Below are 26,592 nucleotides of genomic sequence, written 5' to 3'. Positions count from 1 at the left end.
CCGTCCTCCGGTACTGACGTGGCCCCGCTGGCCACGAAGCTACTCCTGTTCCTCCTCGAAGTTACGCGCAGGGAAACTCACCTCCCCTGTGCCCGTGCAGCAGCAGGTCTTTACAAGAACACAACTGTCCGGGCTGGATTCCTCGGGAAGGGCCTGGCTCCAGCCGGGGAGAGGCGCCGCCTCGCCGCTCGCGTTCCCGCACAGGCCGCCGGAGCTGGCATTTGCCCGGCGGGGGAGGGCAAGAGGTGGCGGCCGGCCGGCGGCGGGCTCTCGCTCTTGCGCAAGTGGGTTGCGTAGGTGCCCCGGGGGACACCCCCTGGGGAGCGGCGCCGGGGCCGCGTTATGCCCGGGAGTAGTTCCACATAATTTAAACTAGATTTCTTCAGCTAAGTTTTTTTGTTAAAAATTGATGGTACCGGGGCTGCTGATACACAAATGTGTGGGAAGATGCGAGAAACGGTGGCTGCAGTGCCACATAGCAGTGGATTCTTTTCCATCTCATTCGCTAGGGCCAGTTCCATTTTTGCATTATATTTTTTCTTAATTTTTTTACATGTACTTAACTACACTTTTTTTTTAACGTATGCTAACTCAGTTTTCACAATGCAATGTGACTTGCCTGTGAAACTGGTTATCACCTAAAAGACCATGATAGGTGGAAGCGGCTTTTTTAGCTGTATCAAACAATACAGGAATGAGTTTGGCCACAGCAGTGAACTATCAACGAGCACTGAAATCCAGTCTGCTTCATGAGAAAAAAAAAAAAAAAGCAAAGCCCTTCAGTTTTGCTGAAGGCTGCAATTTTGCCAGAATCTATGTAAGTACGCTGGAAATCAGGAACAAATTAATGTTGTTCTTAACCTTCAGTTACCCAATCTAAACAAACCAAAGTGCCAAAGTTAATGAAGTTTACCATATACCACTTTACCTGATAGTACTCTTCTGTTTAGAGGGGACAGTGCAACACCATCTATCTTTTCTCACATTCCTCTGGCAGCATTGTTTCTTGTGCAGTTATGTCCAGAAAGGTCAACCTTTACTCTGTCCCTACATTTTGATATTTAAGACATCCCCATAGCAATCATAATCCCATTTTGTATTTTATATATTTGCTTAGAAAAGTATTTTTTATGCAATTATGAACTATGGGAATATTTGGGAATCAAGGCTTTCAAATTACTTTTTAGAAACAATGGAAGTATTGTGATTATTTTACTCATCCTAACGCAAACTTTTTAAGTCCAAGCAAATTTAATCAGTACTGTCATGGGAACTAGAGGAAGCTATGAGTTTCATTTGAAAACAAACCCCAAATGCTGATATTTTGACCACTGAGGTGTTTCCTGGCTGTTCTGTAAAAAAAAAAACCCACTAAGTTCATCACATTCTGCAGTGCAAACAACAGGGGCAGATGAACAGCAGCTAAGCTGACATTTTCTTGCTCCATCTCTATCCCGTTTAGCATCAGATACCCCCAGAAGCAAGGGGACTGCAGAGGGTTTATTTAAAAGGATCTTTTTTTCTTTCTTTCTTTTTTTAGGAGCTTCATTGCAGAACATAACCAATAACTGGCTTAATTTTGCACTAATGTCAACAATGTATCACATAAAAAATTCTTACCTTTTTGATAATACTCATCACTGCTGAAAATACAGATTTTATCAATTCCCCGATCTCAAGAGCATTAAAGCACAGAAGTATCTGATATATCCAGCCTCCTTCTGGTTTGTTCATAAGGAAAAAAAAGGTTACATTGCAATTGTCAATATAATTCCAACTTTTTTTTTTTAAGATTGCAAATTTATTTTCCTTAAAATTAAGAAACTTAACACTTACCATTACTTGGAACGTAGTTCTGGATGGCATCTGAGAAAGGCTTTTTGACATCAAATGGAGAGTCAGCTACTGAACTGTCCATGTTTTCTTCAGAATTTACTGCAGGAATCACTGTTGCTTTTGAATGTTGGTCACTGTCATGTTCACTGTCTACAGCTGCATTCATTTCATGGTCCTTCTCTGGTGTTTCTTCTAGTAGCTTTCTTCTACTGCCTACTTCTGCAATTAATTGTGAAGGGAAATCATGGTTATTTTCAGAGGATTCAACTTACACACACACTTTTATGAGATACTAACCTCAATAGAGATTTTGATTTTTTTAAATTGTATTTTCCTCAACTTAAAGCCAAAGACTAGAGTGCTACATGAGAGTAAAAATGTGCTACAGGTTTATGATTTAATAAATACTGGTTCAAATAATGGTCTCAGAACAGACTTTGGAGGATAGGGCTTTAAGCAGAACTGATGTAGTAAAGTAGTTAATGTTCAGGAAAAAATATGCTTGGTTTTGATAGTTAGCCTATAGATTCCCTGTTCAGGATTAGTAGGTCTCTTTCGGATATTATATCCAAATACAAATGGGAAAACCTTTACAAAAAGAACAATTAAAAATGCCATGTAGGATTGAAGATTAACAACTTCCCACAAGATAACAAACTTCACTGCGAAATACAAGAAACCACAGGCATGTTCATGCAGAAGTATGACTGAAGGCACGTAGCTGCCTCAGTTTCAGTGACTTGGAGTAAGGTTCCTGAAGCAAATAAAATACCGCTTTCAAAAACCCCCACACCTTGCTTACCCACGTAGGAAAAAAAATACCATTTACAAATTGATTAGTTTTTAATTCTGTGCTTCAAGCCACTACTGGCCAAAGATACCCATCACAAATAGTCCGATAGTTGAAAGTCAGGAAGAGTAACTGGCTCTTAAACTGTTACTATTATATTAATTCAATCTGTATTATCAGATCCTCAAAATATCATAAATCAGTCATTAACTACTATGAGTTAGGCTCGCTACCTCTTGATTTTAAATCACCAGAAGGAGAGAGTGTTGTGTCTGTTGTATTTTTTCCCTCAAACAAAGCATATTTTGTTCTTGCTAAATCATTGTTAGTGAAGCATTAGTCCAGTACCTTTAGCTGCAGTTTGGGCTGCACACTTAATTGTTATAGCAGACAAAAGCTCTGGCAGCTCTAGAAGAACATTCCTTTTTTTCATACATTTTTCCTGCCCAACGTCCAAATTGTGCCCCTTTTGTGCAGACGCAATCACTTGTTTCCTCTGCATAACATTGTCTTTATATGAGTAAGCTGTGATGTCATGATGAATCTTTCCAAATTGCTGCTGCAGCTGCATCAGTTTGCTTCCTTCACCGAGATGCTCTAAGGGTTGCTTAACATCTTGTTTTAACTTTCAATAAAATTGTTGGAATGTAATCAATGGGTTTGGTAAATCTGAGTGTTTATCATACAATATTTGCCTGGTTTTGCTTGGGTTTTGGGACATGAACTCTGTCTGCCCTACTACGATTTTGTCAATGTCCTTGTTTTCGCTGGATTCTGCAGCAGTATTTTTTCCAAAATGCCAAGTTGTCCTTCCTCAAATTGGTTTTGCATGATTTCTAAATTGATTTCATCACTTTCTGCACCTTCTACAGATTTAGTAGTATCTTTTTCTTGCTCAGATTCATTTTCTCTTAACTCCATCTCATTCTTCCGTGCAGTATTTAATTCTACTAGTCCTAGTGTCATCCCTATTTTCATTTGGGTTTTTTTGACAAAACATGTATCCTCAGACTTTTTTCTACAGGCTTAATTGTTAGTTTTATTAAATATATTTGCAAAGAACCCTGGTGGTCTGGTAAATATTCTACCTGGAACCCTGAACCCTTTCTGTTAGAATTTAATTTTTGTTATTTATATTTCTGGACTTTGACTCTCTCCGATTTTCAGATTCTTTCTTTTTTTCTTTCCTTCTCCTATCTTGTTTTAGTAGCAATAATTAATTTTTCAGTATTATCCATCCTTTCAGTTACAACAGTATCTTCTTTTTCAACATACACTGTATCAGCCAGGTTTCTGAGAAATCCCAGGTTGCTGGGATTGAATTAATCTAGTTTTTTTAACAGCAGCCTGGCTTTCTAGTTTGAGGGTTTTAGGAGACACTAACTGTAATGCTTTTTTTTTTTTCCTTTAAAATTGTCTTCTATTTTAGAGGGCTTCTAGGGTAAAAGTTCACGTTCAGTCAGACTAATATCACGACTGCTCTGTTGCTTTTATTGTCAATAAATTTTCTTTATAAATTGTTTTTTGGACTTGGATTCAGCTGAAGACTTTGGTATTACTGTGCCTTTTGAAGTAGTGTTTGATGATGCCTTCCAAAACTCAGATTAATTTTCTGTGTTTTTGTATCTTGCACTGTCATAACAGCTTGAATTGATGGGCCTATATCTGATGATACAGAATAATCTTTTCTTTTACTGTTATCACATGTGATTTTTATATTTCTTTCTAAGATCTGGATTAAGACTGTCCTCTGACCCGTTCTCTGGTACCAGAAGCTCATGTTGGGAACATGAATTTTCCCATGTTATTTCTGCTTCACCTTTCTGCTGATGTTGCACGTTCATAGGAATTGGTTCAGTTTGTAATTCTCTCCTGACAGGCTATCAGCAAGAGCATCAAGTGTTGTCCTATCTTTTACTAATCTGGTAGATGATGTTGGGGTTTTTTTCCTCCACTGCCCTGTTTGTTATTTTGCACTGCCAGCTGAAGAGAAAGATCATTCTCTGGAGGTATCTGCATTACTGTTATCTGATTCATTATGTTTAACCTTCTGATCTGAGGTGCCTTCAGTTTCTTTTCCCCATAGTATTTTATCAAGGCTTATACTGAGGCTTTTTTTCATTATGGAAGCTTAGTTCTTCTATTCTCGGCAAGCAGTTTTTACCTTCCATTCTGAAACTCCATATGTCTTCCAAGTGGCCAATTTCTTCAGAAGTTTTGGTACCTGTTAAACTGAAGCCACTAGACGAGGGGTGAGGAGAGAAAGGTTGGTCTGGAGTCAATTCTTGGGACCCCTCAGATTTCTGATCCTGTTCATCATTAAAAAGATCCTGACTGAAATCTTTGATGTTGTTTTCATAAAAACCCAGTGGATCATTTTTATTCTCTGGTTTGTGAATTTTCTCTTTTACATCACCATCTGTTTGGAACTGGCTTTTCGATGCTGAATTTTGTTCTGTATCCCAGCATTCGACTGGTTTGCTTTTCTCAGATGTTTCCAGAGTAAGACTCGGTTCACTGTCACACAGGGTCTTCTTGATGCCCAGATGATTATCTGCAGTTCCTTGTAATTCCCCATAATTTGGTAATTCATTTTCTGAATTTACAGATTCTTGAATACAAGTGTTCAGGTTATTTTGTTCTTTTTGCGCTGTTTCAACTGTTTCCATTTTTGATTTTCCCTGCAGATGAGTTCCAGTTTCCACTGTATTTTCAAAATTTAATTTTGAAGGTAAATGTAGAGAATCTTTGGAGACAGGGTCATTATAATAACCTTTTATGTTGGTGTTTTCCTGACTTTCACTACTCTTGGAAACACGTTCTTCAGCACTGGAATAACTAAACAAGGGTACATATTGTCTTTGAGATACTTCAGGTTGTACTAGTGTTTCAACAGATAAAATTTGTGAAGCATCACTGTCGCTGACTAATTTGACAAAATGTTTTGCTTTTTCATTACTGCGTTCATTATTTTGCACAGCTAGTGAGGAAAACGGGTTGCTTTCTTGGATTGCACCCTCATCTTTTTCAGACAGCTCCTCACTAACTCTCTGATTTACTTGTCTTTTCATTGCTCTGTTATTATTTCCTTGTAATATTTCATCATCATTTTCAGTTTGAGGGCTTTCTTCACTAAAAAATGCATCATCTTGCAAACGCTGCACTTGCTCTTCTTTGGCTGTTGAACTCCGAAACTTCAGTATGTCTGCAAAATTACTAAAAGAGAAGAAATGGCTCTGTTCTTCAGCTATGTCAGGCTTTTCTTCTGTATTTTTTGTGTCTGAGGGGTCACAATTCTGAGGTGGGCTAGGAGGAGAAGAAATCTGATCTGATGCAATTGATTCATGTCCCTGTTGATTATCATATGTGTCCATATTATAATTAATAAAGTGATTATAGATATTTGTATACCAACCTGACTGGCGATGTTTGCTTTCTGACTCCTGATTTCTCTTTTTAGCTTCAATGTTTTTCAGCAGTTGGCTTTCTGATGCCAAGTCTTGTTCTGAACTGTAAGGTTCAACTGGCTTCTCTTTGTCACCTGTTAGTATATCAAATGATGATTCTGTGCTATTTGAGGTGCTTTTGGTGTCATTAAGAGTGCGCACACTTGCTGGTATGTCCCCAGAATTTGGCATGTTACTGTTTGAATTTATTATTTCTTGTGCATAATTCTCTTCATCTTCTTCATCTGTCACTGCTTTAGCCGTCTCCTTTGATTCTTTGTCCGTGTGTGATTCTTTCTGGTCTAAAGTCTGCACTTCTTCATTCTTCTTTGCTTCATCCTCTGTTTCTCTGTTTTGCTGGTCTTCCATAGCAATTGTATCTTTCTCGGTATGGCCAAAATTAAGAACATTGCTTAAACCCAGATTAAACCAATTTGATTCGGGTTCTTGGCTTTCACTCTTTTCTTCTTCTGTCAATAACTCTGTGATTGCTGTTTCCTGTTCATTATTGGAATGTCCAGGCACACCAGAAACATCATGGATTTGTGGATCATTTTTTTCTGATGCCAAACCAAGATCCACATTCTCTTCACCGAAATACAGAAAGTCCGTCAGTCCACTTTGAAACCAAACAGATACTGGGGGTTCTTGCTCCTCATCATTTGGCTCCTGTAAGTCATTTTCAGCAGTTACCACTATTTTTCTGCCTCGGTACGTATTTTCTTCTAAAGATTCAGTAATGGCTTTTAAGGGCTCTTCACTGTTTTTACTTCCTGTGGTGAACCATCCTGCAATCCAACTAGACTGAGTTGGAATGGGTTCTAGTGGGAGACTGTTTTGCATTTGTGACTCTTCAGTATCATCTTTTCTGTTCTCATTTTTTCTAACCAACGTCTTGCTTGTAGACTCCTCCTGAGTGTGAGGTTCCTTGGAATCATTTTCAGACACTGATTCAACTCTTTCTTCCTTTTGCATGGAGTCTCTTGAATATTTTAAGAGTTCATTTTCATACAGCTTTGATTCTGCATCAGACAATGAATATTCGCTTTCTTTGTTGTGATCGTTTAATGCGCTATCTTCATTTTCAAAAGCATACTTGTCTCCATGAAGACAAAGGAAATCAGTTTCCTAAAAGAACAATATTAACTTTTAAAATGTTTTCATGTGTAATTTTCTACAGCACTGTGTAGCACAGCAATATATCTTTATTCTCTTCCATTCTATGTAGTTATACGTGTGTATAACTTTACACAAAGGACTGTAAGTAATTCTTTTATTCCTAATGGTCCTGTATCATTTATTAGATAAAAATTATTTTAGAGGTCAATAAACACGCAAATGGAGCAAAACCAAAAAGACCATGTTTTGAATTACCTGAAATAAAATAATCATAGACACTTGAATTTCTAACTGGGTATTAGCTTTTCAATTGCTGTGAACTACATTGGAAAATGTGGTGATGTTTGTTTACCTTAGTGAGCACTTCAACTTCTTCTGCAATAAAAACTTCCTCAACCTTCACAGCATCTTTTGGGAAATAGCCAAAATCCTTTCCTTTCTGTAAAAAATATAAAAGGAATGAGAGGATTTAAACTTCAGTGATAAGTATGTTAGGTGCTTGCGTATATGCTAGAAAAGTATGAAAATAAGTTTATAGGACTGCCCCCTGCCCCCTTCATTTTGTTTGGTCAAAAGATTTGTGAAGGAAGAACAAACGAAAGTGTCCCATTTGCCATTTCAGAAAGCAAGGGGAAGTATATTACTCCGTACTATTATTTTCTGTATTATTTTTATGAACGTGTGTTTGTGCAGAACCAAACCAGTCGCCTCAACACTGCTTCAACTGAAGACAGTGTTGCGTGCACAGATGGTCTCAGCCAGCTCCTACTAAAATCGGCTGCAAATTTCCCATTGACTCAAGTGGGAGAAAAATCGTGCCTTAATGACTAATGACCCATAATAAGTTACAAGAAAAGTAGGATATGAAATTCAGGTATGAGGCCAGCTGCAGCTGAAGATGGCAACACTACAGAAAATAAGTTGATGGTAATGCCCAAAAGAATCAAGTAAGGGTTGGTCTGACCAAGAAACCAACCACTAGCTTTACATCAAACCATTGCACATAGCTTTTAATGGAGGAATATATCTTGGAAAGCAAGGAAGAGTGAGGTACCTGCAGATATACTCTCGGATGAAAAAAAGGAAGACAATTTCACTGTTAAACAATAAATGTGACAGATCATTTAAAAAAAAAAAAAGTTTACCAGTATCTTCGGTTTTGAAGCACTTACACAGTTTTACTAGCAGTTGGATTTGGATCAATGCATCTATTCCTTCTTAGCTATAACATAACTACATGGCTGTTCTAACTACATTGTCAATTGTTCCAAATCATTAAATATGCATGATAACTTCTCTGGGAACTTTCCTTGAGCACTGAACTGTGAACTCAGGTCCCAATACTGGATTGCTGATTAAGCAACTGTAAAACCTTCTTACCCACAGACCTGTAGGTAGGTACCTGACCTGATAGACCTGAATGTTTTTAAGGGAACCAGATGAAATCATTACAGCCAAATGATTAGATGAAGGAGACAGAAAACTTGGATTCTGATCTTGACTTTGTTTCTCCATGAATGATCTTTGCCAAGATTTTTTTTTCCTTTCTATATAAAGATAATAACAATGACCCATCTCCCAAATACTGTATTGATCCATGACTGGTTAATATTACAAAGCAGATGGAAGATCCCTAGAAGCAAGCAGACTGCAGTTGTTACGCTATTATTAGACTATCATCTAAATTATTTATGGGGAAAGTCTTTCGGATTGAAGTACTTACACTTCCTGTCCACAAGTTTTCATTTTTCCTTGAAAGTTTGGAGTATACCATTATCTCTTCCCCTGTTTTGAAGTTAAGATACCGGCAATCAGGCCCTAAGTAGTCTGTAGTGGCTTGAACTCTGCTCATTGCCGCTGGAATAGTATGTAGAAAGAAAGAAACAAGTAAGTATAGCAGCCATTTTGTCTGAAGTCAGGTTACTGAAGCAGTCTGATATATGTAAGTACATTAAAATGTTTGTTAATACATCAGTATGTGCTTTGTTATGATACTAATCCATTTATATCATCAAGTGGAAAGGAACTAATGCAAAAAGCAGCCCTATCCTGTTTTGTTTCCTATTTACTACAGGCATCAAGGAGAAAAGCTCTTGTCCTATATGGGCATTTTCCAGTCCTTACTCAGCCAAGCTTTCAATGCTGAAATGCGTGTGGAGAATTAGCAAGTTCAACTACTAAAGCCAGATCTAAACAGCTAAAAAAATATTTCCCAGGCATATTTATAATTGTATATTTTAGAAATTCTAAGTTAAATCTAGTAATTATTTCAGGGGTTTTGTCTTCTATTTTGAATACATTTATCTCACGAAGAAAATAGGTAAGTTTAAGCAATATAAACCTTAAATACATTGTCAAAAACAAAGTTTCCAATTCAATTTGAATGACTTTAAATTCTCTTTGTCTCCACTCCCGTCTCCCCACAGAAACCACTGCTGATGTGCTCTGGTCAGTTTGGAGCCCATTCCACATGCTGTTCCACAAAGAGAGGCTTCTCTGAGTGTCCAGAACCCACTGAAGTCAGTACGGCTCCACAGGAAAATAAAGATCCATCAGCAGAGAAAATCTAAGGTCTCCTCCACTTCAGGACAAGCTTTCCACATTGAAAGTGTGACAATTAAGGCTGCCAAACCAATGGAAACAGCTTCAACTACATATGATTATGACAGGTTTCACAGTGGTAATCAATGGATAATAAATGGGGCATTATTTATCGCTGCCCACTTGTGATTCAGTGGCTCTGCCTCCTGCAGAGCTATTTACTCCCCAGGAACTCTATAACTAGTTACTGCTCTTACTTCATGTTAAAGAAGACAAAATAACTAAAGAGGATATATTAACAGTGTCTTTTGTAAGAAGGATTACAAAAAACCCAAACTAAACAGTTTGCTTATAGTAGAAAAAAGCAGTTTTGCAGAATGGGCTGTGAATGTACTATAAACACAAGATATATAGTCGTCTTTCTCAGTTTATAGCCTACCATTTTTTTTAAATTTCTTTTGTACCTGTAAAGAATGAGTTAAAAATACTTTAAAGCTGCTTTATACTGCCCATTTTGAGGAAACCTGAGAAAAACTAGCTATTCAAGAGTATTTTTACTGAACTTTGATCTTTATATACTTACACAACACAATCCACAAAGCATTTTTTTCTCTTTTTGTTTGAAAAGTTTAAGCCTATTGCTCATAAACTTAGTATATTGACAACAAACATTTTCTATGGCTACTCATTTTCAGTCTGTTTCACTGGTAATTTTGACATTATGGTTTGTAATAGCTGCACACACAATATATACTCCTTGAAAAGATCTTTTTTACTTACTCTCACATTCCCGATCACCACACTTCTTCCATTCTGAAAGTACCTTTGTACTCTGCAGGCTTGTTAAAAATGAAATTGCTAACAGCAAAATTCTCTGATCCAAGATCCTTGACATTTTAGATTAAATCTAGAATGCACTGAAACTGTGGAAGCTGCATCGATGTGCGCTTAGCAAGAATATTCTACATTATTTTTCTTAGCCTAACAAAACATTGCAAGTTTGCAATGAACAAAAAATTCTGTTTTCCTTCTCTCATCTGCTTAAACAGAAGTACACTATGCTAACCTGCTAACAATCTGCAAAGTCAGGTGTCCTGATTATTCACATATGTTTAATAATTAACTATGTTCTGATAGCTAGACTGATGTTTTGAATACAAAGAAACTAGTTCCAGTCACATAAAAATTTAGCCTCTATCAGATGAGTCCTTTTGTACTGAGTTTGTGGAAGATTGTGTTGGGGGAAATTCAATAAGATTTGTATTAGGATTTTTTCTGGATTATGAATGCATTGTTAAAATACATCTTCCATTTGATTTTAAGATGGACTATCAATGCTTATATTGCATGATTGCTAATATAGCTACTGACATTTTTCTAGCTTTTTTTGTTTAACAAACTATATTTTGTGTGCACTGATATGTTTTCGATTATTTATAGGTGGTCATTGGGAACTCAGAACAGAAATTTTTTCCACATACTCTTTCTGGAGTTTTCTCACGCACTAGATGCTAAGTACAATCCTTTAGCATGGGGAATACTTACTTAGCTCCAAAATCTTTTTTTAAAGGTGCTTGGCAGTTTTCAGGCTCTTAAGACAACTAGAAAAATCTATATGCTATCTCTACATCATATACCACAGAGCAATATACCAAAGCTAAGCAGATGGTATGTCCTGCTTTTTAAGGAATACCCTCTGGTTTTTAGCAATCTATTATACAATATGGAGTTATAAATAATGTTTTCTCAAATACAGGTTGTGCTTTAAAGTAGTAATTATGCAGGGAGTTGTACACTGGTTATATAGGTATGAAGTTGTGCTATACATGAAATCTTGCAGAGAGGTTTGCGTTAGAAGTAAGCTTTGCTTCAAAGGCTTCACATCATTGTCCTGCACTTCCTTGGTGACCTAAACACAATATGTCTAACTTACCTACAAAAGGGGCTTCACCTTTCCTTTCCCACTCTCCTGCACGAGGTAGCCTCTTCTCGCTCCCTTCTCGATAGCACCCCAAGAATCTGCATTGCTTCCCAACCTGATACTATTTGCAGTCATATGTTTCCTAGCAGGCCTGCCCCTCCTTCAGTCCTGAGCGTGACTCATGCAGAATTCGCTCTGCTTTCTCTTTCCATGAACCTAAGCTGTATCCTACTTGCAGCATAGTTCCCCCTCCCTCCTGCTCCACAACTCAAACCTGCCAGACACTGGTGCTTAGCCTGATCTGCTGAGCCAGCAAACAGCTCATCTGCTGGAGGTTGGGAGAGAGGACACAAAGTGAGCCAGGGTCACATTAAACGGCAATGTCCTGCAAACAAACAAACAAACAAAAAAAAATCACAGTAGATGACGTTCTCTAACACTTTGGCCCCTTCCTTTGCCACGTGACCTAGTAGTCAGACAGGCTTATCCTATGACCTAGTACACCAGCTGCCTCTGCTGTTAGGTAATCCACCAGCGAGCCGCCTTGTGCACCAGGGAAAATACACTATAGATCAGCCCCCCCCACTAGCTCCTGAGTAGCTTTGATGCAGCCCCATCCCCAGCATCAACATTGTCTCCCCTTCACTCCCCTGGATCTTGTGTTGCTTAGAGGGTCAGTGATTTGGGACCTTCCCTGGGGTCCTCAGGGTTTAGCTATAGGAGGTGAAAGGGGAGAAATGGAATACCAAGCAGCTAAAACATGACAAATGCAAAGAAACTTGGTGAGCAGAAAAGTAGGATGGGCATTTTTTTTTCATTCCCAAGTCTTTACAGATTAGTACAGACTGGTGAGAAGGAATATATAAGAAATTTATATTTGGGGGGGACTCTATATATACTAAGTGGTGTACAAAATCAAAAAAAAGGACGGAATATATAAGAAATTTATATTTGGGGGGACTCTATACATACTAAGTGGTGTACAAAATCAAAAAAAGGACAACTTTTTTTTTTATCCCACCAAAATTAACAACTGGTCAGAAGAGTCTTTCATAATGTTGCACACCAACCATGGAACATGGGACAAAACCCAATAATGGACCTAGAAAGGTTAACAGTCCCTTTTTGAGCCTGGTAACATGGAGCTGATTCATCTAAAAATGGAAAAGCCAGGTATTCTGACGCCTAAAATTACGTACTTCAGCAAGTTTGTGTGGGAGAACAAACTATCAGACCCACAAACTATCAGACCCACACCTTGAGATCTGCACACTATTACTGTATTTGTCAAAATAGCTCTGAAAATGGCTCTGACTTCAGTTTCATATGGACACCCAAACTAATTCTCAAGTCTTTATGTGGAGATAAAACGTTGCAGCTCATCTTAGCTACTCAGTTTAATCTACATCTGCAATTTTCAAGTTACTCTGGGCACTGCTCATTGTGTAGCTTAGTCTCAACAATCATTCTTCCAGGTTTGAAGCTCTTAAAAGGCTGACGAGCACTGCTCTGATCTCTGTTCTGTGTTATTTGTTCCTCTAGTTAACTTCAATAATAAATCATATTCATAGCAAATATTCTTTTCTTCTGGGTGTAAATCCTATACTTGCAGATGTTATACAAGCGTAACTTAAATCACCTTTGAACTAAAGTCAAAGGTAAAGATTCATGGAGTTTATCATAGCTGGCTTCCAAAGGGCAAAGTTGGAAGCTTTACAGCAGATAGAGTGAGACTTCAGTTAATTTCTGTTCTGCAGAAGTGAAGCAACAAATGTGAGTACTATTACGCATGCAAAGACAATGATAATGAAAAAGTAAGATCTATTTCCAACAGCTTTCTTTAGGATGAAACTATTAACTCATTATTTGCAATGACATCTTAGTAGCTTTAACTACTGACCTAGAAATGCAGAGATCCCTTATGATGTATTAAAATTCACAGAAGGATCAACTCAGAATTAATGGTGTAATTTAAATAAACCGAGTAGTATGGCACACTGGATGGCTCTTTTAAGACATGGCTTTATGTAAGTAAAAGAGATGTTGCATTTCCTGGACTATTCAGTATCTGCATTAACGATGAAGATCCCAAAACAAATAATGAGTTGGTAAAAGTACTTCTAAGTACATTAAAGTCAACATCTATTTTATAATAACAACAGTATATACAGCTTTGATTATATTCTTATGATAGCACCAAAAGGCTCCATACAGAATGTAGGGATTCACTGTGTAGAACTAATACATAGAAGAATATAGTCCATGGCAAAAGCACTTTAAAAATACAGTTCTCTTGACTTAGGATGTTTGGGTGAAAATACAGATCAACTTTTACATTGAATCAAATGTCATGCCAAAAAGATTTTTTTTTTTTAACAAGTATCTTTCAAAAATTAGTAAGTCAAAGGAAGAAAGGGAACAGTAATTCACTCTTCCAGTCTGACAAATCTAAACAGGTAACAGTCATTCATCACCCAGATTTAAACCAACTTTTTCAGTCAGTATAACAAATAGCAAGAAAAAGCCATTACTGCTTCCCTATTACAAAAATGGTTACAAGCATGACAGTGCATTTCTAGAAAGTCATGGAACTTGTGACTTGCGTTACTTTGGATCTTGATAATACGTTTCCAAGCTTTGAATGCCTCACATTTTGCCATATAATAGAACACCGTCACTTAATAACAACTGCCTGAACAAGGCTTGTGGTAAAACACAGGTTTGCTATAAAACTGAGATGGGGAGGGAAGAAAGTCTAAAAGAGCAAAATTATATCCTCCAGAACACAGATCTCTCTATATTACTCATACACCACTGACACGGCATTTGATCCCATCATAAATACATGTAGTGTCAGAGAAATACTTCTTTGAGCAGGGAAACTCATTTTAAAGATCTGGGACATACATAAAATGAATAGGTTTGTCTGGTTGTACCACAGTAATTGCTACAAAATCAGCAGCTGAACTCAAATCTCAAAATAGTAACTGGCACCTAACCACAAGACCATTGCTTTCCTGATAAACAAAAGGTGCTCTAGAAACCTATTTGCAAATTTACTGCTTTTGGAAGTTAATTTTGCTGGAGGGGGGGTGTTTAGTTCACTAATACCTACTTTCTGCAGAAAAATTACGTTTAGGTTTCCTTTGAATACACACAATGAAGCTGTTCTAAGCACAAAGACATCACCTTAAGTAAAGGAGCAGGAATTTGAAGAGGTGTATGTTTCAGTTTATAATTAATGAACAATCTGCGTAAAATCTACTCTCACAAGGACTCCGAGTGGAGCATCATGGAAAAAACCCATTCTTGGAGCCTTCCAGTTTATCTGTGCATCAGGACTGAAGAAAAAGACAACAAGTAAATGGTATAGAGTCAGTGCGTAGTATAAAAAGCTCTAAAAAACCCCCAAACAAACAAACAGCCTTCTAAAGTTATACTTATAGCTGGAAGGGACCATCTGATGGAGGCACTCCACAAGACAGGCATAGAGCATACATGCTATGTTGCCCACTCACATAAACTATCTCTTCTTCATTCTTAGTTTTTCCCCTTTTCTAGTGTTCCTTTTTCCACATTACTTGAGTTAAAAGAGAACAAGGTATTTTTTTCTTTGATGTCTACTCACCACTATGGGGAAGGGAAATAAGAAAACATTTTAATGATTTCCTACCCCTATACTATCTGCACTTAATTCTCAGAAACCCCAAACTGTTGCGTCAAATGTCTTTACTGAAAGAGTGGTTAAACATCGGAACAGGCTGCCCAGGGAAGTGGTTGTCACCATCCCTGGAAGTATTTAAAAGACGTGTAGATGAGACGCTTAGGGACATGGTTTAGTGGGCATGGTGGTGTTGGGTCGACGGTTGGACTTGATGATCCTAGAGGTCTTTTCCAACCTTAATGATTCTATGATTCTAAATGCAGTCTTGAAATTGTCAGCTATTTGAAACAGTAGACTGGGAACAGAGGAAGGAAATTGCACCCATGGTCTCAGCCCTATCCTCAGCTGTGAAATTGTTTCAGGGTAAGAGGATGGGACCTTGAGGGCAAATGTAACAATTACTAAAAATGCTACTGTTTTATAAAGACACAGGTCTTTATGTAATGTTGTGCTAATAGTATACTACTATCTTATACTATTTCTGTAGTGGAATATTGGTTGGAATATCTAGCTTTTAGAAAACTTCATTCTTACAAAGTTATCACATGCTGATGTTTATGTTGCATTGAGCTGCTTGGATTTAGCAAGGCTAACTATTAATTAATGGCATAGTTTAACCATGGCAGTAAGTTTCTTCTAACAAACATTAAACTATCAAATACATCACCAGCTTTGTACTCGGCAACAAAACACCTTGTCAAAAATACATTGCTGCCTGTAATATAACCTGAAACAATGTAATCAATCCAATCCCTAGTTCAGTTACCAGGACCCACCACATTGCTTTTATAAACCCTGTTAACATGCTCCTCTGAAACAGTGGCTTCTGACTAGCAACCTACTTCTCTAGCTTTGCATAATGACTACACTATCAGCCATTAAAACCTGTACAGTAAATACACTACAGCAGTGAACCAATCAATTAAGCCCAAAATAAGAAACCTTAAAAATACTCAATGTTAGGAAAAAATATATAGTTAATGGACAAAATTAAAACGGCTTCCAAAGGCAATTTGAAATGTGAGGGTAGTTGAAACATGCAAACCAGTAACATTTAGTCAACTACTCAGTATAAATATTTGATGCTTGTGGTAAACTGCTGTGTTCAACATCTTCAATAAGGCATTTGAACTTTTGCTTGTCCTTCAAAAAAGAAGGCACATTAAACCACCACATTCCTCTGAAGGGAAGGAAAAATGGTTGGAGACTACTGAACAAGAACTAAAAATGACTCTCAGTTGTAGAGAAGCAGAGGCAGATAGGGTATTGAAGTAGCAAATGGACTGAAGAATCAGAGTAAGGTATTGAACTTGTTGAGAAGGGGGAAGCCTGAGGAGCTTTCCCACCGTGCCCGTTGTGCTGAAAGAACACTCCATCCCTTGCTAGACACATTTCTTTAAGCCAGGAAGCTCAGCACTTCAGAACACAGCAGTCTGTCGCTACTCTGGGTTCAGATGAAAAATCCAAAAATTGACACCCTCCCAAACTAGAACTTTGCAAGTGTCTGATGTTCCAGAAAAATGGGGTATATAACACATTTTGTACACTAAAATAAGCTTACATGTCATTTCCATTCCAAAATCTTTCTAGGACTTCCTGGTCTGTGATTTGGCATATGAGAATTCTCTTCCTGCCAAGACAACACGGATTATAGCGGTGTTTCATATTCAGTTAATAGGCATTAATTAAAGCCTATAAGAACAATTTTGGATACAGAGCTTCTAAGGTACAGTCACCTGCAATTACGATTGATGCTTTAAATGTAGAAAGACAAAGGTAATACACCTGTGTTATAGAAAACATCATAGGCATCGAGAGAGTAGTCTACAAAGCCACATTTATTTGCACATGTACAGAACAGAGCGACAGATGTTATTGTTTTCCATACAAAATTATATAAAAACAGTATTCACCTTCATAGATAACATCATACCACTTTAAGTTGTATTAAATACATTCAGAAAGCATTCTTGCACGCACACAACATTAGTATTAGGTAGTCCCAGGTAACTCCAACACTGCAATGTAATTATTCCTAGTGGTATGAAGGGGTCAAAGATTAGTCTGCAACTAAAATAAAAAGAATCCTGGTTGAGAAGCAAGCTGAAGTCTTCCCTCCACTGGCCACCAAAGCAAGGAACATCATTAAACAGATTAACTGTCTCCAGAACATAGACGTAAATACTACCAAAACACCTGCAGAAGGCAGATGAGAGTGGTATTCCAGACTGACTTGAGCTATCTTGGCCAGTGTTAACATTCCCATTTAATCACTGCTTGCCTATGGACAGGAAAAAGTTTTATAAAACTGGAAGATAGAATTGAGTAAGAGCTTGTGATTACAGAAGAAAACAAAAGGTATAGATCCAAATCAATTACTTTCCCTTCCTACCCAGCACTGGAGAGACTACTCCCTTTACTGGGTCTTAAGATTCCCATTCTTGCAAGGAATAGAGGGGAAAAGCAAAATTTTACGTTTCCTGCAACATTGCCTCCCTACATATGATCTAAAAGGGGAATTTAATTGTCAACAGGACATCTCAAACAATTTATTTAAAACGCACATTTATTTCTACAAAAAAAAAAAGTGTATGATACAGAAGAAGTGATCACACCTACTTAAAGGTTTACCTATTAAAATATACAGAGGATCTTAATGAGTACAGGATATTTAAAAAAGATGCAAAGGAGTGTTAATCTTTTATTTTTACATTTTCAGGAACTTCACATAATTTTGGTAAGTAACCTTTTACAAAATTATGTAAAAAGTACAAGAATGCCTGGTAAACAGTCTGCATTTTTCCAAAAGATTTTTTACAGCATGCAATTCTTAAGGCAGCCTTCTCCTCCTCCTTACAAGGAATCCTTTCACTCAAATAATCTTCCGCTGCAAAGATTAGGCTAAGGAAGCTTGGTCTCTTCTGTTAACGCCTTTTGTCTTTCCTGTCTGATTTACGGTCTCTTTCACTCCGTGAAGTTCTCTTGCCTGACCGACTACTTTCTGATATAGACCTCTTTCTGTCAGATCTTGAACTTTTATCCTTTGAGCTTTTGGTATCTCTACTCCCACCTTTTGAGGACTTGTGACTTCTATCTACTCCTGAAGCATCCCTTCGCTTCCTGTCCGTGCTCCTTCTGCGTTTTCTATCTCTGTTATGCCCTCTTCCTCTGCTTCGACTTCTACTTTCACTACTGCTAGAGCTACTGCTGCTACTGTCCCTGCTAGTACTTCCACTTGTAGTGCTGCTGCTGGTGGAACTACTCCGACTGCTACTGCTGCCAGTGCTGGAACTACTTCCACTACTAGTACTGCTTGAAGTACTACTGCTACTACTGCTGCTGCTACTACGGCTATGACTCTTACCAGTTTTGTTCCCTGCCCTACCCCTGCTTCGACTCCTAGTCTTACTCTTAATTTCTACACTCGGTGTCTGACTCTGCTCTGTCTGTGCCTCAACCACCTTTACAGACACCACAGCATTTTCATCCTTGTCTGCCTGGGGCTCTGTATCCTGAGTGGACTGAGACAACTGAGGTGACTGTGGCAGTGGCACAGACTGTGGCTGAGATAGAGCCTCAGTCACAGGTTCTGGCTGAGCTTCAGGTGCCTTCTGTTTTTCTTCAGGTTCAGCTTCAATTTCTGGTTTGATACCTTTCTCCTTCTCGGGAGAAGGAACATTACACACTTTTTCTGGCTGAGCATCACACTCTGTTTCTGGTTCCACTTCTTTGCCATTTTCATTTTCTACATGTTCTACGCTATCTGCCTCATTCATTTCAGCCACATCCTGCTCATTATCCACTGGCTGAATGTTTTCACCTTCCTCTTTTACAACTGTGACCTCTTCATGCTGACCATCCTGTTGCTTGTCATTCTCCCTCACCTCGGTAGTCTCTTCTACTTTAATCTCCATTTCATGTTTCTGTTCATCCTCTTCCTGTTCTTTCTCTGCATCGCTATGCCCTGAACCTATTTTTCCCTTTTCCTCCCCTACCTCCTCCATTTCTACATCATTGTGCTGATTACCTGTCTCCACCTCTTCCACCTGCTGAGCCACCTTACCCTCTTCCTGCTCCTTGTTCTGTTCTTCCTTCTTTTCTTCATTCTGCACCTCCTGCTGTTCTTTTTCCTTCACAGATTGTCTTCTGGGCCTGGCCTCCATTTTGTTAATCTGCTCTGCAAATTCATTTCGCCTGCTTTCAAAGAGTGCTAGGGAATAAATGCATAAATAATAGTTTCAGATAATCTACAGACACTGAGTCTATTTTCCCCTTAACTATGAGCTAGTAAGTTATCAAATTGTTTTAGCTTATAAATACTGCATCATTATTCATTCTGAAGTAGCAAGCCATTCATGCATAATGAAAAAGACTGCTAGTTATCTTAAGAAAACAAAGCGAAGGGGATAGTCAGCTCAGCTGAGTATCAGAACAGTAAAGCCCTAAATCTACGCTAACAAAAAGAGTTTTTGACGTCATTAAAATCAATCCAACCAACAGTATATCAAAATAATACCTTAATTTCCTTTTATTTATATATTAACAAGGTTATACTTCCTAAGGTAAACAAAAGACAGTAAGAATCAGGAAAAAGCTGGTTAGGTATTAAGAAAGCTTAAATAATATAAGCTATTCAGACAGGTGAGCTAGCTTCTCATATCCCCCAACCCCACACAATGAAGAAAAGCTCCTTTAGAAGAAAAACCCAATACATTCTCAGTTTAATAAAAAAGAACAGTATGACTACCATCAACCGCAGTATTTTAAATTGTTTTCCAAAAGAAAAATATAGTCATCCTGTGAAACAGAAATGAACACACATTAAGGTTAAAAAAAGAAAAAATCATAAAGTTCAGTGCTGTGCTTAAGAAAACGCTTCTCAAATCCTTTGTAAAAACCTGCATTTCCTTGGGTCTTCAATCCATAGAATCTGCCTTTTCAAAAACTAAGTTGCTGCACTGGCATACATCTGGCTACTAAAGCTTATATAAAGGACTGTTTTAAACACATACCTCTGAGATTATGCATACACCTCTTTTGACTTCTTGTAAGAGAATCAAAGCACATCCAACATAAAAATAAGTCACTGAAAGAGTAATGTTCACTTATGATGAACACCCATGCAAGAACATAGTTTGTCCTAACCATGAAATTCATGTATTTAAGCAGAGACACTTGAAAGAAATTTGTACAGCAAACATCACAGGGAGGCAAGAACAAGGGCCTTTGTATCACAAAGGCCACCTACCATTCATCTTTTTCTGTGACTCTTCCATCAACTTCTGCGTAGCAGGACACATTCTGCCAGGTATGTAGAATAAGTGGGGTTTTGTCTTCGTTCTTATGTATTTAATTATTTTAGCGTTATGTTCATTCCATTCTTCTTGCTGAGAAATGACAGAAAATAACCCTAAGATACACAAGAATAGTTTAAACAAGAGAAAGATCAAGAGCAAAACTAAAACTCACCAACTGAGCGAGCTCAACCTTTTGCTCCAGTAACCGCAGCTCTGTCTGTTTAGCACGTCTTTCTTCAAACAGTTCTCGCCTTTCGTTTTCAACTTGCTTTCTTTCTTCCTCTGCCTGCACTTCAAGTTTTTGTTCAATTTCTTGTCGTCTTTTTTGCTAAGATAAATAAAGAAGCATCTTAAATATTTTTTCTAAATCAATAAAGTGTTCTAGTTTGGTCCAATTAAAATTTTGAATTATTTACACCATTAAAGGCATTCCTAAAAACACATTAAGAAATATCTCCTAGCTTACAGGTAATGGAAGAAGAGTGTCATTGCTTGCTGGCACCTAATTTTTTTGTGGGTTAACTATAAAATTATGGGCCCCTGTGGATTTCTGTCTGCTTTTCTATCGTTCAGTTTGGATTTGAATTTTCAATACAAACTTCAACATGTTTTTTTTTCCCCAATGGCAGAAAAAAAGAAATAGATTTCAGGTATTCCACTTTGAGGGGAAAAAAGTCAACTCCCCCAGAAACAAATGAAGGACTGCAGGTTGGTGTTTGTGACCTGCAGAACAAATTACATTGCGAATACTTCCAGTATATTCGTCGCCAAATAGATATATTACTATAATCCAGGAATGCCCTGTCTGTATGTCCTCCCCAGCCATATGCTCAGATTGTACAATAGCTGTCTTAATAAAAAACATACAATTTAGTGCCTGGACAACAAAATAGCTGTGTCATAAAACTCCTCAGGCCTCTACTTTGATTTATAGTAATTTTTATGTATGAAGAGAACAATGCCTATACAAATTCTCATAAAAGTGTTGCAAAGAGCAGTAACTCCTCAATGTCTCTTTATGCAAACACATACTACTATAAATTAGACAACGACTCCATGTTTCTAGACCATCCTAATCAATAGTTACTTGTTCTAAAGGCAAGCAGGCAACAGAGAACTTTGGTCCTTTCTCAGGTGCTACATGACAAGTTAGATAAAACAGCAGGATATCCAAATACTGAATCTGGAAGTAATCAATACCAACACTGCAAGCCAGCTATGCTAACACTACACAGAAAACGTTTTAAGTTTAAGGACTTTGTATCTGCTTCCACCGTACTGCTGAAAGTAGAACTTTCAAACACTGCTTTTAATCTAAAGGTTATTAGTATTAACTGAATAACCCATTTAGGGCAACAGTAAACAAATACCATACCCTCCACAATTTAAAAGGGCATACTAGGAATAAAGTTACCACCATCCTATATACAAGTTTTTTGAAGTTACCACTAAGCTACGCAAGGCCTTGACTTCAGTACAATCACATACCCCTTTACTAAAAACAGGAATTCTTGTTATCTGTACTGGGAGGGGGAAGCCATTTGTAGTCAAACAGATAGCATAATACAACCATACATTTCTGTATACGTGGTTATAATTTAAACATCTGGAACACATCGGGGTGGGCACTGCTTCAGGAATACCGAATCACCATTATTTACAGAAGTAGCCTATGACCTATTAAATAGTTATCTGATTAAGTTCCATTTACTTTGAAATGATCCCAAATAATGTAAACAATAAGAAGTAATCTATTTTGTGTTTTACATATTTTAAACATGTACAGCAATTAAAAAAAAAAAATCAACAAAACATTGCCTTTTCACTTCTGCAATGGTCTCCAATAGCGTTGTAAAGTCATGAAATTGTTAGACTCCCTTTCCTGCCTCCCACCCCAGTTCCACTAAACTAAACCAAACAAAAACCTACATGCATTCTGACCAGTTTGTTGTACCTGCAACCTACACCGTGGGGAATTTTCATTCCTGTTTGAAGCAGCTTAATCACACAATTTTGCTTTATTATTTACAATCTGATAAAACAAAAAATAAGTACCCTCTCAGTAGCAACTGTGGACTCCTGCTTAAATTTTTGAAGAGTGCCCATCAACAAGCCAAATATACGTCGATTCCTGAATAAAAACAAAAAGAAACTGAGATTCAGTTCAAGTACTAAGATTTTTATTTGCATAAACAATGAGAGAAACTTTCCACCTCACAGACGTTTATTTTTAAAGGCTCAGTATTACTCAAGGCCATTAGCAATAGAACACATACTGACTGTGCCAACAGTCAAGGATATAATTTACAGTGACATATCATATTTTGCTTAAGAGTAAGACACAGCTCTTATCCATAACACAGCACTGTTAGCAGTGGAAAAATTGGAAGCCTGCACATTTTACATCTGGAAATAATGACACTAGAGAAATATTAAAAAAAAAAATCCAAAAGCAGAGAGTACTGAAGAAAAGGTTGAGTAAATACGGTGTGAGCTATCAATAAGGCAGTGAACTGGAAGGTCATTGGGCTTTCTGAAAAACATCCTCACCCCCCCGGCCTGTTCAGAGGATTAAGGAGAAATGGACCCACAGGGGAGTGAAAGCTTATCTGTCACAGACTGCCTAACAGTATCTTCTACAGTGAGACACTGCACTATGGGATGAAACCAGAATTGCTCTCATCCAATTAAGTGTTGTTTTGAGAAAACTTAAATAAGTAAAATTCTTCAAGAAATTCCCTTCTTCTGAACACGAACTAATTTCTTGAATTTCACCTTTTCTTTCTTTCCATTTAATCCCAAATTAAGCCTTTACAGCAAGAGGCAGACTCTCTCATTCACCTTGAACTTTTACCTAATTAAGAGAGAAAGGAAATGCTACTCTCTTCACTCAGTACCACTCTACTACAGTGGCACAAACCTGACATGGAAAGGTAAACGTACTTGTGTATTAAACAGCAGAAATAGTAACAAATAAAGAATTGAAAGCTAGAGATTACTCAAAGTGTATTTGTATGTGAATGACATCTCAGAAGACACTGAGCAAAAGAGTTGAATGGATGCTGTCCTCTTAAAGAGCCTCTTTCCACCACAAGTCACACAGAGGTCAATACTGGTTTTCTCATCTCCCCAGAAGACTACTGAAGTGCAAAACAGTAAAACTACAATTCTGAGGAAACAAACTTTTAGTGCCTGAAGCTCTAGGAAGTCCACTAAGAATTTTGAAAGTCTTTCTGTGAGAAAAGTGGTTGGAAACTGGGGATGGAAGCAAGAGCGGTCTGTTAGTGGTGGTGTAGCTGTAAAAGAAGCAAGCAAAGTGCCTCTTCTGTGCTAATTGATCTGTGGTTCTTATCAGAGCAGCTCTCTGTAGTTCCTTATTCCAGCTCTCATTCTTCTATTTATTTGAGGTATGGGTTATTATTGCACCAGGTGAGCTGCAGACTGAAGTGGATGGAGTCCAAGAGGTTGGACACAGTTGCAAACTCGCTTTTCCAACACCTCTTCCCAACAGAACTGTCTTTCAGCAAGAATTTTTATGAGTTACCCTGGCACAAATAAAATATAGGAAAAAGGGAGATATATATAGGAGGAATCTAAAAAGAAGCAGGCAAAAGTAAGGTCAGACTGTACACACAATGATGAGTCTGAAAGTAGTAAGAGAAAAGAAACACATGATGGAACTACTGCATAAAAAAAAAAAAAAGGGAAAAACCCACACCCAAAAGCCTCCTTCAACCAACAAAATAAATGACGTACCAAGACAGCTGTAACAGTCCAAAACGTTAAGTAACCCATGAAGCTATATATATTTCTATCTTACTCAAAGACCATCAGTTACAATAGCACTAGCAAACCTATTCCTGTAGGTGGCCTGAGAAGTAGAACCCTTGTCAGTTACGCGATGTGAACGACGTGTTGTTACTGCTGTGAAGTATTTTGGGAGAGTATTTTTTAAAATCAATTTTATACCATTATGGTACCTTTTCAACATCATCTTTGATACATAATAACATCTGTATAATACTTCTTAAATCTAAAGCTACTACTCAGAAGTACCACGTTAGTGCTTAAAAGAGATTTCTGCATACCTTTGTTTTCCTTTCTCATCCATATTTTGATCTTGTATAAGGTCTCGACGCGTTCGCTCTTTGGAGGTAGCAACAACAGAAGATGGCAACGCTGGCTACAACAAAAAACCAAACTACTTTGTTCATGTTCCAGATAAGTAAGTTTCTTCCTGCACAGCTCCATTTATCATGTATTACCTTTTTAATATCATCATCCTCTGCGTCGCTTTCTTGGCGTGATTCTCTTCTTGTCCGACGTTCTCCACCCAGCCTGAGGAAGAAAAAGCATTAGTGGTCACTAGAGAACATATATTTAGGACAGCATCTGTTCTAACACGAGAAAAATACAAGTCAGCATATCTAGTCAGAAGAACCAACACTTCCAGTAAAAATCTCCCCACTGTTCCAATGACCAGTAAGTAGCTTTTTACAGACAGAATCTACTGTTGGTAAAAATCAGTGAGATAAAACAGTTTAAGTTTTAATACAACTTGCACAGTAAAGTAAAACAGAAGAGCCCACATTACTATCACATTTGACTTTTTAGAATACCTTTGGAATTTATTTCTTGTTTTTAATGCTTGCACTTTTCTTTTTCCAGAATCTCTAAAATGGCTACTGGCATAAGGGGATCACGAGACAGGTTTAAATGCATCAAGATATAAATGTTGGTATGATTTTTCAAATGGGAAATGCTATTTAAATTACCTAGCCAAATACCTAGAAAATAGGTGAGGAGGGGCAGAGCACTTAGGACCTGAGAACTGCGATGAACTGATGCTTGAACAAAGAAAAACTAGGCACTGTGTTAAATAAAAGTTATTTTCAGCTTTCACCCTCAGCTTTGTGGCACAGCACTTTACTACTGGTAACGCTGTTTCACAGTATTCATTTTGCATTAACTCAAAAATTCAAAAGCAAGCCTTGCTTTAGTCAAGAACTACCATTGTACGTAAGTGCCCATAGAATGAAGCTCACTATAATCAGTCACATCTCACAGATCTGCATCCAGATGTGAAAGCTCAAAATCTGAGTCTATTGTCACACTGGACGCATTCAATTTATTGAATGGGCAATCTCAGTCATAATTGAATTTGTGTCTACTGTAAAACAAATCTGGGCTACTAAGCAGAATATAATATAGCAGACTGTACACCAAGTAAAACAGAAAATTCCAAGAATCTTTGTATTGCTGTATCTTTTTATTATTGCTATAATCTTCACATTGCTGTAAGATATGGGGGGGGGGGGGAAAGATTTCACACCAGCCAATCGCTATCATCCAAATATATTTCCGTCTTGAATACGTAATCTCTGAAGACAGTGAAAGTCATCAGTTGTTAACAGTTATTGAATCTCAGCATTTTAAATTTACTGTTATAAATTCTCATTCTGATAAAGCAAGTTCTCTGCATCAGTTTTTGCACCCACCTACTGGCTGCCCCTTCAAGATCCCTCTGTTTGGCTGGGGGTCCTCCTCCACTATCCGAGAATCCACGCCTAAAAAGAAAACACTTGTGATCTCAGAACAAGAAAGGCTAACCCCAGGTCCACCTTAAGCCTGTACAATCAAACTGTATTTTGGCTTTGTGGTCATGATGTAACAATAAATTTTACTCAGCTTTATCATCATTTACTGTTACTACTGCAAAAAAGCGTTTAAACATACTGCTTGTGGACCAACTAATTTAAACTTGAATTTCTGCACTTATTTCATTGAGTAGCTACACTACAACAAGGAGCCCCATTATGTTCAAGTGTTCATATTTTCAGTAATTTTCAAGATGTATTAAGCCTTAACCAGCAATTTAATATTGAAATTCAACAAAAAACCCACTACATACTCCATTAAGAAAGAACTACTGAACAAAAATTGGCTTTTCATTCTTACTGGGGGGGGGGAAGGAGGGG

At 37.7% G+C, this 26,592-nt stretch overlaps 2 protein-coding genes across 2 annotated transcripts in view; both read right to left on the bottom strand.

Annotated features, from left to right (window-relative positions):
- MIA2 (melanoma inhibitory activity 2) overlaps nucleotides 1-231 on the bottom strand; it is a 28,238-nt gene extending 28,007 nt beyond the window's left edge. The window contains exon 1 of the mRNA XM_009280693.2: nucleotides 82-231. The gene's annotated coding sequence lies outside the window, so the exon portion shown is untranslated. The remainder of the gene's footprint in view (nucleotides 1-81) is intronic.
- Nucleotides 232-17,137: 16,906 nt separating this feature from the next.
- Nucleotides 17,138-26,592, bottom strand: part of PNN (pinin, desmosome associated protein) — a 10,132-nt gene continuing 677 nt past the window's right edge. The window contains exons 3-9 of the mRNA XM_009280902.2: nucleotides 26,113-26,181; nucleotides 24,880-24,952; nucleotides 24,703-24,797; nucleotides 22,670-22,745; nucleotides 20,787-20,942; nucleotides 20,566-20,704; nucleotides 17,138-19,527 (exon numbers count right to left, since the gene is read on the bottom strand). Of these exons, the coding sequence (XP_009279177.1) occupies nucleotides 18,242-19,527; nucleotides 20,566-20,704; nucleotides 20,787-20,942; nucleotides 22,670-22,745; nucleotides 24,703-24,797; nucleotides 24,880-24,952; nucleotides 26,113-26,181 (1,894 nt within the window). The 3' untranslated portion in view covers nucleotides 17,138-18,241. The remainder of the gene's footprint in view (nucleotides 19,528-20,565; nucleotides 20,705-20,786; nucleotides 20,943-22,669; nucleotides 22,746-24,702; nucleotides 24,798-24,879; nucleotides 24,953-26,112; nucleotides 26,182-26,592) is intronic.

The sequence above is a fragment of the Aptenodytes forsteri genome, unplaced genomic scaffold (genome assembly GCF_000699145.1).
Source record: "Aptenodytes forsteri isolate BGI_AS27 unplaced genomic scaffold, ASM69914v1 Scaffold193, whole genome shotgun sequence".
Taxonomy (NCBI): domain Eukaryota; kingdom Metazoa; phylum Chordata; class Aves; order Sphenisciformes; family Spheniscidae; genus Aptenodytes; species Aptenodytes forsteri.
This window is presented reverse-complemented; position numbering and strand designations above follow the sequence as displayed.